Genomic DNA, 18,993 nt, shown 5'->3' with positions numbered 1-18,993 from the left:
TTGTAGAAGTTGATATTTTAGTTTTTTTAGTTTATTTCTACTACCATGTCTACTTCTGAAAAGTTGGTTCTATTTGAACTAAAAGAGGAATCTGACTAGGATTGTGGAAGGTGGATCCACTATAAAAATTTAGGTTTTCATAGATAAAAATCTTAATCACATTTTTTTAAACTTTTATCACTAAAAATTTTTAATGGTAAAAAATATTTCGTCATTAGGTGGTCACTAAAGACATTGTGGCTAAAAGTTTCAGTGACAAAAAATATAAAATCAACAGAAAAACTATTATATTTAGTGATAAAATATAAATGGTCATTAAAAATAAAAATTAGTGATGATTATATTTGTGACGAAAGATTAAACAATGATCATTAAAAAACTAAAAAATGATAACTTGATAAGAAATTAATGAGCAAAAATAAGTTTCAATAAGCATTTAAGATCAACACTAAATTTTTTTTATAATGATTTTTATTGTCTACCATAAGGTGATATAATCTGTGATGAAATGAAAATAGTTATTAAAGATGAGTATTTATGATGACTTTTTTGTGACAAAAGACTTAAAAATTTTTATAAATAACCCACCAAAATACGAAGACTCTACCATCTCTATTTATATTCAGTCTAATTCGATAGAACAGAGATTTTATGAATGTAGATTATTTTATTTTTTATATATAAGCCTTTATAAGGAATTGAAGCTAAGATCTATTGGATATTTATGTACTACTTAGCCATCATGATAATATTAATTTCTAGCATTAACTTATAGTTTATTATATTTATTTAAAATTTTTCATATTATCAAATTTAATATGACATATTTTATTTTTTTACTAATTAATCTTTTATAAAAAATTAATATAATTTATGACTCCTTTAATTTATACTATAATTAATAAATAATAGTATTTAATATAAAATACTTTTTAGTACTTTATATTATATGTTTTGTTTAAGTTGGATTGGTGCTCCAAATCTTTGGTTAAATCAGTCCCCATGCAAGTTTTAGATTATGATCTAATTTTGGTGTGTTTCTTTCGGTATTAATAATGGATTTCATGGTAAAAATTATTTTTTTAATTGTTAAACTATTTTGACTTATATAACCTATTCATTAAATAAATCAGGTTAAATCAAGTTAAAAATGATTATTTAATCCATCAAAAAATTTTAGCTAAAATTAAAATCTGTAATCAATTTTATTAATTGAATTCAATGAGACATGAATTTCAGTAGTTTAATTATTTAAAAAATTTATCAAATATTCAATCTAAATTATATGACATTAGGTACGTCTTATCATCCTTTATTCTTATTCCAACTCTCACGATAATTGGCTTGATTTTAATAGCATACTAAATACAAAACTGAGATCTACATCTTATTTTAGTGATTAGCATGTTATTATTTAAATATTATTATAATTAATATTTTTATAGATAATATCATTATTTTATTATTAATATATAAGATTTTAATGATAACATAATGATTACTAAGGATATAGATTTTTAATAACTATTCTATAATCTTATCATTAATAGTATATACTATTAATGACTATTTTAAAATATCACCACAAAAGATATATGCTTTAGTGATGAATCACAAAATCATCATTATGCGTTGACTAATATTTATTTTAATGATAATTTTATCAGCTTATCATTAAAACATATATACTTATATTGATCATTTTAAAATACCATCATAAATGATATAAGTTTTAGTATCGAATTATAAAATTATCACTAGTGATTTAATTAATATCGATGTTGACACTAAATTATGATAATATAATATATTATCACTAAAATATAGACTTTTAATAACCACTATATAAATATTATTGTTAGAGGTATATATTTATACAACTATTTTAAAACATTATTACTAAAGATATAAGTTTCAATGATAAATTATAAAACTATCATTAGTGAGTTGACTAAAATAAATCTTAGCACTAAAATAATTTTTCTATCTTAAAGAACTCTATTTAATGATAATTTTTAATGATAAAATAAAAATAATCATAAAAGATATATATTTTATGATAACATCTTATTTCGTTATTAAAGATATTAACCAAAATAGTTTGTTGTGATTATTTTTTATTTTCATTAATAAATATGAGGCTTTTGGTGACTAGATGTGTTTTGTCACTAAAAGTTCATCAATAAAATTTTAAACTCAATTTATATATTTACTTGACTGTTTTCAAATATTATTATTAAAGATATAAATTTTAGTAATGAATTATAAAATTATAATTAGTGATTTGATCCAAATAAATTTAAGCACTAAAATGATTTTTTTATGTTAAAAAGCTCTATTTAATAATAATTTTTTAATGACAAAATAAAAAATAGTCAAAAAGATATATATTTTATGACAACATCTGATTTCGTCATTTCGTCATTAAAAGTGTTAACCAAAATGTTTTGATATTTTTTTTATTTTCATCAATATATATTTTCATCAACATATATGAGGTTTTTGGTGACTAGATCTGTGTTTTATCACTAAAAATTTATTAGTAAAATTCTAAACTCTAGTAGTATTGTCTAGAAAAATAGTAATCCAAAAGAGAGTGAATTTGATTCTTTAAAAATTTTAATCTAACTAATATTTTGGGATAATTAAGTGCTTCAATGAAAACCTGATCTTAAGTGATTATAATGTGTATAATGTATGCAACAACAAAATTAAGGTACAAGCAAGCAAAGCTAGAATTAAAATAATGCATCAAATCCATATGATTATGCTAACAAATATTGTAAAAAAAGTTTTTTTTTTTTTTTGGCACAGATAATGCAAACCAAACACCCCTCCACCTACCACACACCACCCTCCTGCCCTCATGGACCCAGCAACATTGCTTTCCCACCACCCCATGCTTGTACTCTCCCAAGGGAAATACAAGCTGAGAGCTTATTCGATAAAATGTCACTAACAATTTTTTTTTTTCCCCACCGATTTTTCTTTGCCCTGTCAAAGTTCTTGTTTCTTTTATTTATTTTTAAGTCCTTTCTGGAGTTATCAACACAGAATATTTTCAACATTTGAGAGGGTGCTAAAACGGCATTGAATGGTGGGTGGGCAAAGGATCAGATTGAATCACTCAACTAACTTAATGGACCCAACTAAAGACATGATTGAATCACTCAACTAACTAAAAGGACCCAATTAAAGACAAGGAATCTGCACCAGAACTTCAGCAATGTGACACAGATCAATAAGCCACCAAACAGGCTCCTGATATTGTCTTTTACTGTGCTTGAAAAAAAGGTTTCTGGACTGCACAAAAAGCAGGCCTTGTATAACGTAAGCATTGAAGATAATGACGTCTTCGACCTTGTCAAGTGGTTAATAGTCCCATGGCTTTGCTAAGCAGTAGAACAGGAGGCAACTCAGTACAAAACCAAATGGACATACAAAAAATGGTGAATTCTGGTTACATAATCGGACATGCCAAGCTTCCGAAATTGGAATCCTGTAACTTAACCTAGTTCTGAGCCACTGTAGCTTATCAGACTTCTATTACTTTGTGAAACCTTGAAGTTCCTCGGAGTGTCCAACATAAATATCTCTGTCTCTATATAATAGTAGCTTGCTACAAAATTATCCACCATACTGAAGATGTAGATATACCTTAAACAGTTAACATTTAAAATATTTCCCATACTAAAATTGTAATAAAATGATAATTTGTTTGTACAGAATTTTACAGAGAGCAACACATAAGTTCCCGCAATATTGCTTGACCACAATATTTTTCCCAAATGGTATTCGCTCAAAAATGAGAAGCCACTGAAAATATCAATCACTCTCCAGCAGTTCTCTTTCTAGACTTGTGCGCACGGCTTAAATTCGCTGCCTGATCACCCTCATTATTTAATTTGGAGTCTTGCTCCTCAATTTCCATTTTTATGTCCCTTTCCCTATGTCTTTTGAGACTTCTGCATAATTTCAAAGCAAATGTATACAATCACATGTTGGTAAAAGGAAAATAGGAAAAAAAGGAACAGCGTTATTTGAAGCAATATGAGCTTAAGTTGTCATCAACAATCACACAGACGTAGATAACAGGAAACTGCAACAAGTACTTCCTCCTTATATGATATTCTCGTTTCTTCCAAGGAAAACAAATCAAGCTCAAAGTGCCAATAAATTGGGCCATTTCACTGCAGCTATGGTTTCAGACAGCTAGGTATGGCGATTCCAGAGGTGATCTACAAAGCCCCCTGCTCAAACATAAGAATGGTTCCCCTATGTTTCATATGCAGACAAATATAGGTTTAGAACTAGTGACCCAAGTCAAACAGTTCAGTGTTATAGGCAGCATTCAAGTAGAGTAAAATATACATATTGGAATATTTGTTAAAATCCTGAAAAATAATTCTTAAGAAAATTATTGTTTCTGAAATGTGCTTGCAAGAGGGAAAAGAAGCAGCCCTAGAAGATTAAGCCAAGTAGAGCTAAATATACAACTTGAAATATATGTTAAAATCCTGACAAAGAAATTTTAAGGGACTTATTGTTTCAGAAATGTGCTTGCAAGAGGGAAGAGTAGCGGCCCTAGTAGATTAAGCCAAGTTCAATAAGTACGACAGGTGGATTGAATGCAACTGGTCAATAAGATTAACCTAGTGATGGACAAGGATTGAGCAACAATGACCAGATAGCAGGTCAAGTATGGGCCAATTTCCTAGAGATACTTGTATATATAGTAACCTGACTCAAACTGACCCATTACCACCCATAAAGCTAGGTGCATAATAATTCCACAGTTCTTTAGAAAAACTAAATTGAGAAGGAAGATTAATATAAGAACAAATTCGAACCGATTAATTTCTGGTTCATCTTCTGCACCATGTTTGGACAGCCAGCGAATGCATCCAGTTTGACACGGCATTAATGACCCCGAAATGTGGAGTGTTTCTTCATCCAAACTGTGTGAAATTAATATATATAAAAAAAAATCAGATAGTGTGACAAAACAAATACATCCTTATGACAATTCAAATCTGGCGTTTGGCATGCCAGTTATATCTATATGCATTGTCAATCAAAAAATGAGAAATTTGCAAGCACAGAAACTTGATCTGATTTGCTGATTTAATAACAGATTCAAATAAATAACACAAAAAACAGTCACCATACCATAACACATGTTTGATTACTTCCACTTTTTGGTTGTTGTCATGATCTTTCTTGATTGTTGTTGAACATTAGGGTTCAAGAGTTGGGATGCATAAAGTAATTAACCATCACCACCACCATTGATATCTTAGGAGGTTGGCTAAAAGCAGAATTCAAAGTTGAGACAGTTCCATGGAATGATCGAACAGATTTTGTGATTTGCTCTCAGCCTAATGGGGACCTTCTAAATTAGGTCTACTTGATTAAGCAATTTTGGGCAAGATAGAGGCTTGCCATTAAACCAATATGGCCAGCTAGCAGGTAGAGAGACAAACTTCATTTAATTGTAACTCCAAAGGATTGGTTGACAGTTTGATTCTTCCTGTTATTTTCTAATTACATTATCGAATATAACTCGAATATATACAAATTAGTTAGAATTTGTTTTGCTCTTATGTGTCCTTGTATCTTCTTTTTATTTTCACCCATGTTGCTGAGCCAGAGATGTGTCCAAGTCCAATTCTCATGTCTAGTTCCATGCAACAGTACCATGGAACAGCCTTCCAAATTCCCTTACACTAGCAAAGTTGATAGAGGGTACAATGATAACTTCTGCCAGAGGAATTATATTCATCTCAAAAGCACAAAAACAAAAAAAAAAAAAAAACAAAAAGTGAAACAAACATTGTCTCAAAAAAAAAAAAAAAAAATCTAACAAGAAAAGAGGTAACTCAGCTTATCCACGATGGAAGAATAAAAGAATAGATCATATATTTAGACAAGACCTGTTCGAGGACATTGACCAGAATATTTTATTTTATTTCTGTGTTGTGCTTTATTATTTTTTTCCCATGTGATGGATATATTGACTTAAGGCTGCTGTCATCCAATCAAAATCCATCATGTCATAGGTAGCTCGCATCTTGGCCCATGAACAAAACTTTGCAAATGCCCTCATAAAACATGCAGGATGGAGATGCAAATCCATCCAACCTAAATCAACAATAACTTAATAAGGCTAGATCGCTGAATGTAACATTTAGATTACTTCAGGCTGTTATGCATAGACATTTGATAATTGATGCATCACTGTGACTGACACCAGTATATGGCAAACATGAACGATATGCATCATCCACATCTTACCACTGAGTATTTGAACCTACTTGACCACTGATGTCTTATAAATGCCAAGCTTTCAAAAATGGAAAATCCTTTAAAATCATTTCTCTATTTCCATCCAAACTCTTCTTTGGCCAGATCCCCCTTCCTCTTCAACTCTTTTCTTCTATTCTGATCCTCAAATTTAAAATTCCTTTCCACATTGAGGTTGTGCTACACCTCGCCACATACTATTTCATTTACAAGCAATTTCCCTCTAATTTTTATGTTATGAATGGTCCCCTACGCTCTTATCTCTTACTCTACTTTCCATGCATCCATATAAGTATTTAATATCATTTAATTCTCTTATCATTCTTCTTGCACCTCTAGCCAACCAGTGAAACATTGATTGTGGTGGAAAGACAGCCTTTGAGGATTTGAACTACAAAGATATAAAGATTCAAGAAAATTAAAATGCCAGCCTTTAGATCTATCTCAGATGATATGCATATTTTTTAAATGTTTTAGATGTACAAAATTTGTTTCTCGTTCCCAATAAATGGTGGTGCACTTTATTTCATGATTGCTAGGCACCTGACAACCCATTGGATGGCATACAATGGTGGAATTTAAAAGCTAGCAAGGAATGGAACATCATAATGTTAGACTTCAACCATAACCACCAACTAAAGAGGACCAATTTCTCATCAACAAAAAAAAAAAATCCAGACATTCTCCTGAAATGGATTAATTACAGATGAATTTGGTAATTCTTGTGCTAGTAGCAAATCGCCTATATTATACTGTGGATATCAATAATGAGATTATCAGAGAGTTTATTTTTATTCCTCAAGTTTTCTTCTGTAAAATATTTGATCTTGGAACTCTACATTTGTGGATCTTTGTTGATGTGTTCTCCATGTGATGCATCTTCAATATTTAGGCTCACTGCCAAATCTTCATACTTCACTCTCATTATATATCAGGTTGCAGTATAAGTGCTCTCATGAATGCGAAATCACCTTAGTGTATTTTAGATAAAATCAAATTTAGCATCCACACCACACATTGATGTTGAGCCACTCTTATCTTGCTGAAGTGACTCTTCAAGCCCACAACTGAAATGTGAACCATTGGATATGATCTCAAGTACAAATTACAACCAAATTCAAGGGTGTGGGCACCTACATTAATGTTAACTGTATATACAGCATATATTACAACCTGTGTATATGACCTTATTTGGACATTCATATTCCTATTTGAATATGCATTTTATTCACAAGTACAAATCCCATATCTCATTCAAATCTGAAATACAATGGCCTTATTCGGTAACAACAATAAGGATAGCAATTGGATAGGACATTTAGATAGCTACCTGATATGGGAGAGAATTGTATCCAGTATTATGGACACAAATTGCAAAGGCGTCTTGAACACAAGTTTGAGGACACAAATAGTATATTAAAATCATGGAGGCCATGTATGAGAATCAGCAAGTATTAGATGTTATTTTGGTACAAGTATATTTCCATTCACATTTGTTTTAACAGACAGCTGTGGTATATAAACAGTCAAGGAGCCACCTAGCACATGTGCAAAGGTTGCATATGTAGGCACACACATGCAATTAGTATTCTAAATGTTTAAAAATAAACAAAAGACAATATATATAATGATAATTAAAAATAAATAAAAGACAATATATATAATGATAATAGTAATATTTTTATAAATAACAGCAATATTAATAATAACAACATCTAGCAATCTGTGCTTATTTCTTGACTCTAGCTAGCAATAACTATAGAACAAATAACATATTTGTAGTGTTGACGCACATCCACCTGGCCGGATTTAAACCCATATTCAAACCAACCATTAGCATGAAGCCACCTTATTTATATGAACCCATACAAAAGTGGCCACATATATGGTTGCATAATGTTAAAAGGGCCACATATGCAATCAGAAAACGATAAGCAGGCTGCATCTGCAGTCACATCATACTAATCCTACTGCACGTGTCCACAAAGTGCTAAGCAAGCCATCTTTTTGCCTCATGTGTAGCCTGATCACATTAATAGCCACATATAGCATACGCAGTGTGGTCAGGGCACTGCATATGCATATGTGGCTTTATATGTTGCCTCATGCACCGCATTTTAAAATACTGACTCAAAATAGGTTTGCACCAAGATCAACACCAATTCCATATCTTCATAAACATTTTACATATGAAGTTATTGCTAATATTCATCAAGATGCAACATGATTTATACTTGTTGCATTTGCAAACAATTAGTGTTGACTGATGAAAAACAAACTGGATGAAATGCTAAATTGGTTTATGGAAGAAAGTTTTAGAGATAAGGGATTAAAAATCAGCAGAACAAAGAGAAAGTGTAGAAGTAATTATTAAGAAAATGGAAATAAAGATAAGGATCCATTTGAGATTCAATGGACCAAGATTTTACGTCCCGACGGGACCGGGGGTGTCCAGGCCGTTCCGTCCCGTTCCTGTGAGAAAATGAAACAGAGACGGGGTCCGAACTCTGAAATCCATCCATGCAGAGAGAGAAGAAGAAAGAGAGGAGAAAGAAAGAAAAAAAGTAAAAAGAAAGAAGAAGAATAAAAAGAAAGGAAAGGAGGAAAGAAAAAAGAAAGAATAAAAAAAGAAAAGAAAAATAAAGGAAGGATAAGAAAATAAAACAAAAAGAAAAGAAAAGAAAGGAAGATAGAAGAAAAAGAAAGAAATGAAGAAATGAAAAAAAAGATAGAAATGAAAAAAGAAGGGGAGAGAAAAGGAGCATATTTACCAAGATGCATGTTCGGAACAGCTGTCGGGATGGGACGGGACGATGGGGCGTCCCATTCCATGGAGATATCGGGACACCTCCATCCCACAGGATTTAAAACCTTGCAATGGACAATATATGCCACAAGGTAATTGTTTTGTTATTTAAGATCCATGGTACAAAATAAATGAAAGATGGATGAAGATGTATGTAATAGAAGTAGAGTTACTTGGATAAAGTGAAGAGGTGCTTCTAGGATATTATATGATTGATGCATATCTTTGCGACTAAAACAGAAATTTATATAACAATATGCAATGTCATATGGCTTAAAATGTTGGGCAATAAAGAGTGTTCGAGAAAACAAACCGAGTGTAACAAAAACAAGAATGTTAATTGGGATGCATAAAAAAACTAGAAAGCATAAGTTGCAAACAACATATATTAGAGAAAATGCAGAATTTGCACAAACTAATGACAAATGATTGATATGGGGACATAAAACGAAGATTCGAGCAAGTTCTATTTTTTGTTAACAAAAAAAGCATTTCAACTTGCATGAAAGATGTAGCACTAGGGAAATATCTAAAGCAACATGGCTGAGGTTGTAAGAAAAGGTATAGAAAAGCTTGAAATAACATCAGAGTTGGAGTCAAGCAGGCCTACTTTGTAAAAAGGGATCCATAAAATAGTCCATATAATTGGGACAAAGCCACACGGTTATGCAATGGTACTTGATCATGGGTTGCCTACATGCTTGGTAATTTTTTTGTAGGAATCTGCCTAATTTGTGGCAAAATCCGTCTACTAGCTCAAAAACTGATGGTTAGCTCTAAAAGGATGGAAAACAAAATTAGAAATCTAGTTGCAATCAATCTCGACAGGCCCATGTCTACTCTGTGGCTGTCTAAAACACAACATATTTATACTCAAAATTAAAAGCATGAATCCAAATATGATGGGCTCAACACGTGTATGATGAATGTATCTAGCATATTTCTGCATGTTTTAAAATCTAATCCACAATGTTATTTACACCAGAATCTGAACAAGATGATTTACACATATTATGTGTCTATATGGTTATCCATAAGCATATTTGAAAAGGAAAAGCATGACCAGATCCATTTCCAAAAATTGGTAATTAAAAGTCAAACATATTTAACATATATTTAATCAGATCAAGCACGGATACCAAATTAAATCATACTTTTGATTCATTTACATCCTTACTTTTCTAGTTTTCTAACCTCAGTGAGAATGTAAAATTTTATTCTTTGATGATGTTAATAGTTTAACAAATTTTCTTACTGTAGCACAGATGCATGATTTAGTATTTTATATTGAGCTGGCAGTTTGAGACTCTCTTCAGCTTTGATTTATTTGATAGACTAGCTGGCACCATTCACTAAAGAGTGTAAACTCTTTATTCAAGTCATCCTATTTACAAAAATAGAAGGCCAAAATGGACTTTATCCATCCCTATAAAGCAATGATGAGATGTGGTAGCTATGCAATGCCCAATAGGTTAAAAGGGCAAACTCGATCTTCTGTTTAGAGCAAAGCCCCAAAGTGCAACAAATACCAAAAAGTGGTCAAAGTAAAAAGTGGATATTTTACTGATTTTTTGTGTAATTTACCATTTAATAAAATCCTCGTATTTTCAACTACTATCAATTTTATAAAAAAACAATATTACACCATTATAGCCAAAAAAATTGCTTTGGATTCCTCATATTTATTGAACTAATACAATGAAATCAAATTCATGTCTGAGTACCTGTGTGCGTGTATATGTATGTATGTATACAGAAATTTATGCCTAACATTAACTGTCTTGCAAAAACTTTTTATCAAATATATATTGTAGGTGAATAAACAAATGAAAGTAGCATAAAATTTTAGGATTTACTTCTTAACAAAAAGCAACATCGGAAAAAGGGAATCAGGTCGCTTCAATAATAATTTCTAATTCTTTCTATATCACCTTTTGACCGAGAACCGTATCATGCTCCCAACTTTGATTACATGTCGCTTATGGTACAAACTGGCAAAAACTCCAGCACCATGTTTCTGTGAAAGCAAATGTCAGATTAAAAAATGAACAAATGAACTCTCCTTCCCATCCAACTTATTGAAAACAATTATTTGTTTCTTACAATTTTATACTTGAACTCTTCCCGGATATCTTCCAACACAATGGCTGCTGAAGAAAAGCCAAGTACAATGACATGGATGGATTCCTTTCCCAGCTTGACAACCTTTCCTTCTGGAGTAATAACATAACATTTGATTATATGATGAATCAAGATACATGCAAATTTAGCTTCATCACAAAAGCCTAATACAATTCTATCAAAAACAAAATCTTGTTTATAAATATAATAAGCAATTCATCCAAAAAACTTACACAACAGTTTTCTTCACTTTAGTCACCAAAATAAAAAAAACAGTAACTTTTTTCCTAAATATTTGTGCGAAGTAACATTGGGGATAATTCACAAAACACAGAAAATAAGCAATTAATGCTGCTAGGACACTTGTTATCATCATGAAATAATCACATGAATTTACACTAGCCAGAACATCTAAGTGCCAGATTCAAGCTTCAAAATATGTGAGTAGGCTACCAAATATCATTTTAAATTTTTAATACATTTTTATTCATTTAATGTAGTCAATGGTACCTAAACTTTCTACCAGTTTACAGCTAATCTTGGCTCTGAGCAAGATGAATCAGTCAGCTACTCTCCAGAACAAATGTTGCTCAGTTTCACATGAACAAGCTAAACATCATGACAACAGAATTACGCATGCTTGTGTCTATCTATAAAGAATACTTCCATGATGAACAGGATGCTACTTTTATCCTCTCCTCTAAAAGAAATTTGATCAACAACAATTAATATCTTTATTAATGCAATAAGATGACACCACGCTGAAGCTACTTTAAAAAAAAAAAAAGCAAAAGGAATTGTTGGTGTAAAATGAATTAAAAAGCAAATTATATGCATCTAGCAAGAAATATTTGCACAAAAGATACAAGCAATAAAAGTAAAATGATGTACTGGATTCATCAATAGCTAAATTAGCAATTGTCATGCTTTATATCTCTTCATCGATCTAATGCTGGTTCCAACAGACCCAAAATATCCTCCCAGGCATCCTAAGTAGCCATCAATTTTTTGGTTCCAATTCTTCTAATAGGAAACAGAAAAAAGGTAATAAAACATCCAAATTAAGCTGTGATAACAGAATTCTTGCAAAGGTGCATGGTACAAAAACAGCAGCTACAAGTATACCAAAATAAACCGTATTTTGTCAGCCAAAACAGCTATTTGAACATGGAATCTTCATTGTCAAACAAGTTAAACCTCTAAAATCTAGATTTCCATAAGAACGCCATTAAATTTATTCTTATCATGTTGTGTAGTCCACCTAATCATTCAATATGCATTATTAACATATACCATAACCTGATTTCATAATGAGCCAACACATCTCAAACGATGTCAGTGTAGAATGTTTGACTTTCACAGAGTACAAATTTACTTCAAGATATAAAGCTCCAACTCCATAAATGATGTCAATTAAGAAAGTGCTTAAGAGAAGCAATTCATAAATTGACAATATACTATTCTCATTCAAACAAGATTGGAAAAAAAATTGACCGGGAATAGATGTCAGCTTTATCTCAACATGTAAATTCACCTTTAGAATGCATGTTTTCCCTAATAACCAGTCCAAAACCATCAAAATAATTTAATTATCTCCACATTTGATTGTTAACAAAGAACAATGGCCCATGACAAAATAATAATCATATTTAGGACAAAGAAATAAAGATACCATATGTCTAAGTAGATAAGCTCATCATTATTACAGTTAGAACATCCAAGTCTTAGCACTAGCTGATCTAATAATAAGTCTACCACTTCGATTCAACATATGACCATGGAGTGCTCCAACTTTGTGATTATACGCTACAAGAGACACACACAATATTTGATTGTTAATGAAGAACAATGACACATGACAAAATAATAGTTTTATTGAGGACAAATAAAGACATTTGTACTTGTTGATAAAGATACCATAAGTCCAGGTAGATAACTAGTCATCATTACTAAAGTTAGAACCTCCAGGTCTTAGCACTAGCTTAGATCTAACAAAACATCTTCCAACTTTGTCATCATTGCCACACACACACAGGTATAAGAAAAATCAACAGCTATAAGAAAGATTATCAAAAGGAAGCAACCAGCCTGAACCTCAGAAAGTTCCAAAATTACTATCAAACAACGAAACATATACCTTCAAAACATCTTATATAAAACCCAGTAAAATCCCTGAAATAATTTAGACTAAACTAAACGTTCTTTGAGTTTAAAAAACTTCAAAATAGTTTGAATAATAATAATATATTAATTCTTGACATTACTAATGAGGGAAATTGCTCTATGATAAAATAAAAAAGCCATGACCATGATAAACAATATGACTTTTATGGAAAAAAAAAAATCTAACTCAAAAAATAAACTAAAGCCTATATCAAAAAACCAGAATGCTTCAACTGAGCAGTGAACACTGACATGCATGACCATCTTCTTTTGAGACCATCAAGATAAAGTGCGGATCAAATTCACTCTCCTTGTTCTGTACCACTTAACTGCTGCATCTTTTTTGTTTCCCTTTTTCTCAGAAAGGGAAAGGAAAGGGATGGAAGGAGGGTGAGGGGAGCGGGGGCTGTGCCATGAAAACACAAAGACAAGTGAATATTATGAAACCTGCAGGATGAGATGTAAGGCCCATTATGCTAGGATAAGCATTGTCCATTAGTAGAATTGGGCAAACTCTACCAATTGCAGGAAAAGTTGGGGATAGTTCTTCAAGTACTCAATCAATTTGGTCTATTTTGGTCTAGTAACCCTTATGTTATATGCTCCAGTAAAGGAAAACATGATATAACTTATTAGAGCTTATACTTGATTGATTTGGTACATTCTGATCCAGTAATATTTATGTCATATGATCCAGCAAATGAAAACATGATATAATTTATTGGTGCTTATACATTATTTTCAAAAGCTTATCATAAAATTCATTTACCTCTCCTTCTATGTATAAGTGACACAAACTTGCTAGAGCTTATATATTATTCCTTCCTAGCATCAGAAAGAGAATAAGCAAAATAATTGATCAATTTGGTCTACTTTGATCTAGTAATATTTATGTCATATAATACTGTAAAGGAAAGCATGATACAACTTATTAGTGCTTATACATAATTATCAAAAGCTTACCCTGAAATTCATTTACCTCTCTTTCCTTGTATAAGTGATGCCAACTTCTTTCACACATAAAGCAATAAATGAAAATCAAATTAATCTTCTGAACAAGCACCAGTTTTCTAATTTTATTTCAAGTATGGTTGTATTAGCTGTTGTGAGAGAAAGGATGAGGAGCAATCAACAGGCTACAAAATTTGTTAAGAATCAGATGATCACAATACCTAATAACATGTCTGGCTTTGGGGAAAAGAGCAGCAAATTTGCTTTTAGTTTTACTCCAAAATATGGTATTAAGCCTGGAAGAATCTTTGCACGTTTACTTCGAATATTCACTTCATATGCTAAGAGCACACCTTCAAGGACTTCATCATATCTGTAAGAAGAAAAAACAAAACGTAAAAGGTATGCAGTGAACCCTCCCTTTCACCATATATCATTACAGTAGTTGTATCTCCAGATTGATAAATTGAATCACTTAGCCCTTTTTCCTGTAGCATAATGCTGATCAGCATGCTGAATTACGCATTAAATTCTATTGTTTCTAGTACCACATATAGAAATACATAAATACACGTACATACGCTTATAAATACAGACACACACACACACACACTATATATATATATATATATATATATATATATATATATATATATATATTATATATATATATATATATATATATATATATATATATATATATATATATATATATATATATATACCGATGAATTTTCAAGTTACTTAAATGAGACAAAGAAATGTTTAAAGGGTTCTCTTCTTGCCTTCCAAATCCCTCTACATCAGAGAGAGAGAGAGCATTTTTACTTAACTACCAAGCTACTAAGGGTCCAAACAATCATGGAAGGTGAAGTTGTTTTATGTGAAGTTTGTCCCCCGAGAAGGAATTTCCACCCTCTACAAGTTCAATAGTGCCCCGATCCAACCAACCACATCAAGAGTGTCCTAGTTAATCTAAGCATTACACAGGCATAGAACGTTTGGTAACTCTGAGACCATGGAACTATATTCTGAAAATCAAGAGAGCAGGATGTTGGTTTGGTTTTTCAAGGATGACAAGCTACTAAATTCACAAACAGAAGGCAAAAGGAGGCTGGTTTGGTGAGTCAAAGGGACCAAGATAATAGTTTTCCCACAATGTGATGATCCTTAAGGAAGAAAAGTCCTGCAGGCTACAAGGTAGCAAACGTCACACTACTAATGGCTATATAGGGTTAGCAAATGCATGCAATTGGTATGCTAAGACTGTAACTAAAAATAATACCATATGTGCACCAATTCTACAAAGTTTGGGTCAAACTTCTTGGGCTCAAGATGTTATCAGATCGTCTTCCTACAAATCTCATCCTGATTTGAAATCATATGCTCATTCTTTTTAGTAGAAAATAATACTCATTTACATGATGAAGACATGTATGTGACAAGGCAAAGAGCCAAAGACATCTTTTCAGCCTCCTTGATTTCAGAAAGGATCTGAAAAGGTTTAAACCAACAATGGCAAAGGATCAGCTGTGAAGCCAGTTGGGCACAGCTAGAAGACTATGTTTACAGTCAATCAATGGCATTCTACCTTAACATTCAACCGGAAGTCACTGAATTTTAGGAAGTGCCTCATACAAAAGATTCATGACACTATGTGACATTACAGATTGGACTAAGAAAAGGATGTCTCTTGGTGGCTTCCATATGACATGAGAGTATGCTTAATTACTGGCCTTATAAAATCCTAGAAAAATGATAAAACCCAATTTCCCTATACTAGGTATCCATTGGATTTTAGGGGATTCTATTATCTCCCCCGAGGTCAGCTTTTCTCCTGGTAGTTGATATTTTTATCACCGTTTTCCCTGTTCCTCATTCCCTCTTCTATCTATTCAACTTTCTCGGTACAGTTTATCAAAATTTCTCCCAACATTTCTATGCTTAATTGCTTGCTTCTCTCAATCTAAGAATTAACTATTTTTACTCGAACAAGAAGGATAATGAAGCTTGAGATTGCAAAGGACATTAATACAAATTTTAATCACTATTGCATCCACCACTGAAATTGTTAGATTTTTCTAAAGAACATAACCTAGATTCTGAAAGCGAAATAAGAAAAACTGTTATAACCTAAAAAAAAAAAAAACAATGCAACGATATCAAACATTACCCATTACCAGATCAACAAATAAGTGGAGAAGCACATCAAACTACAGATTAATTAACATAAACAATCAAAACATTGAAAGAGAAAGAAACATAAAATTAAAGAAAAAACAAGAAAAATGAAGGATGAGGGGAAGGAGAGGGTGGGGGCAAGTGGGGAATGGAACTGACGTGAAGAGGAGAGAACTTAGTTGACGAAGGATGGCATGACGGATCTTGGTGGCCTTGGACGGGTGGATGTATACCATCAGATCCGCTTCCGCCACCATCAACCCCTCCATCGCTCTGCCGCTGCGAGCACACCCAAGCTCGGAAGCCCTCGAAGAGTTGCTCTCGGAGTTGCCCCCTTTCCCTCCTACCTCCGGGGGTAAAACCCTAGCAAAAACCCATCACGGACGAAAAGAAAACGAGAGGGCCGGGTGGTAGCAACAGTAAACAATGGGTTTGGTTATCGGGTTCGGGGACAAGCAGGAGATGCCCTTGCATTAGGGTTCGAAGAGACCCAATTCGATAAAAGATTGGGCTTGGGCTCAAGAGGCTGTTTGACTCACTTTAACTGAGATTTTCTGCATAGGCATACACATCAAATAGGACCTTATTTTCTATTTGCTATGGATGTGAGGCACTTAGTTAATTTTAATTTTATAGACTATAGTTTTGATATAATTCAGTTGTTAAGACAGTTGGACACACAGCTAGATGCTTATGTCTACAGTCAATCAATATCATTCTATCTTAACATTCAACCCAAAGTCACCGTAAGAAAGTGCCTCATACAAAAAATTCATGATAGTATGCGACATTACAGATGGGACTAAGAAAAGGATGACTTTTGGTGGCTTCCATATGACAAGAGAGTATATTTAATTACTAGCCTTATGAAATACTATAAAGATGATAAAACCCAATTTCTCTATTCTAGGTATCCTTTAGATTTTAGGGGATTCTATTATTTTCCCAAAGGTCCGCTTTTCTGTTCGTAAATAATATCTTTATCACTATTTTTCTGTTCCTCATTTGCTTTTCTATCTATTTTACTTTCTATTATGATTTATACTCTTCTAATAAGAGTCTCTTAAATTTGAGGATGAAAAAACCTCCGAAGCTAAAAATATTAATACTAAAAATTAAAAGAAACAAGTAGAAAATAGCAATCCATATCCCTTAAGGATGGCCGGCCAGGCTTATTTATGGCCTTCTACACTAGCTAGATTAATAAGAAAAATAAAGAGAAAAATAATAGCTAGAGCTGGTTTATAATTTCTGCTATTCTCGCTTTGTTTTTTGATCCGCTAATTAGCCATTCTTGCTTTATTTTTTGATCCACTAATTTATTGCTTTATTTGCTATTCTACTAATTTATTTTTGATTTATTTTCAAGCTGAAATGAATGTCCTTTAGCTACCCTATTTGTTTTCAACTATGCAGATTATATTCTATATCGAAATAAGGCTGAATTAAGCTAGATTTATGACGGGTCAAGGTTGCCATTATAACACTTTCTCAATGCAGTTTATCAAAATTTCTCCCAATATTTCTCCAAAAAAAGTGTATGCTTAATTGCTTCTTGCTCTAGATCTAAGAATTAATTATTTTTACTCGAACAAAAAAGATAATGAAATTTGAGACTGCAAAGGATATTAATCCAAATTATGATAACTAGTGCATCCACCACTGTAATTGCCATATTTTTCTAATGAATATAACGTAGATTCTGAGAGCGAAACTAGCAAAATTATTATTACCAAAAAAAAATAATAAACAATATCAAACATTACCCATTACTAGATCAACAAATAAACGGCGAAGCATATGAAACTAATGATTAATTAATAGAAACAATCAAAATATTGAAATAAAAAGAAACATAAAATTAACAAAAAAATAAGAAAATGAAGGATGAGGGAAAGAAGAGGGTGGGGGGCAAGTGGAGAATGGAACTGACGTGAAAAAGAGAGAGCTAAATTGATGAAGGATGGCATGATGGATCTTGATGGCCTTGGACGGATGGATGTATACCATCAGATCCGCTTCCGCCACCATCAACCCCTCCATCGCTCTGCCGCCACGAAATGCCCAAGTTCAAAAGCCTCCGAAGGCTTGCTCTCAAAGTTGCCTCCTTTCCCTCCTACCCTCAATTATAAAACCTTAGCAAAAACCCAGTGTGGAAGAAAAGAAAGCGAGTGGGCTGGGTAGTAGTGACCATAAAAAATGGATTTGGTTATCAGGTTCGGGTTCGAATTATACAGAGAGACGAGCAGGAGATACCCTCGCATTAGAGTTCAGAAAGATCCAATCTGATAAAAGATTGGAACTTGGGCTCAAGGACCTGTTTGGTTCACTTTAACTAAGATTTTCTGCATAGCCACACACATCAAATAGAGCCTCATTTTCTGTTTGCTATGGATGTGGGGCACTTAGTTATCTCTAATTTTGCAGGCTATAGTTTTGATATAATTCAGCTGTCAAGCTAGTTGGGC

General features: G+C 32.4%; 1 protein-coding gene across 1 annotated transcript; it reads right to left on the bottom strand.

Moving 5' to 3' along the window:
* Nucleotides 1-3,654: 3,654 nt before the first annotated feature.
* On the bottom strand, nucleotides 3,655-16,935 carry LOC105042872 (uncharacterized). The gene is made up of 6 exons (XM_010920222.4): nucleotides 16,685-16,935; nucleotides 14,566-14,717; nucleotides 11,213-11,322; nucleotides 11,041-11,126; nucleotides 4,851-4,958; nucleotides 3,655-3,965 (listed from the first exon to the last, which is right to left on the bottom strand). The coding sequence occupies exons 1-6, from the start codon at nucleotides 16,792-16,794 to the stop codon at nucleotides 3,830-3,832; spliced, it is 702 nt and encodes a 233-aa protein (XP_010918524.1). The 5' UTR covers nucleotides 16,795-16,935; the 3' UTR covers nucleotides 3,655-3,829.
* Nucleotides 16,936-18,993: the final 2,058 nt, after the last annotated feature.

This window comes from Elaeis guineensis, chromosome 4 (assembly GCF_000442705.2).
Source record: "Elaeis guineensis isolate ETL-2024a chromosome 4, EG11, whole genome shotgun sequence".
Classification (NCBI taxonomy): Eukaryota; Viridiplantae; Streptophyta; class Magnoliopsida; order Arecales; family Arecaceae; genus Elaeis; species Elaeis guineensis.
This window is presented reverse-complemented; position numbering and strand designations above follow the sequence as displayed.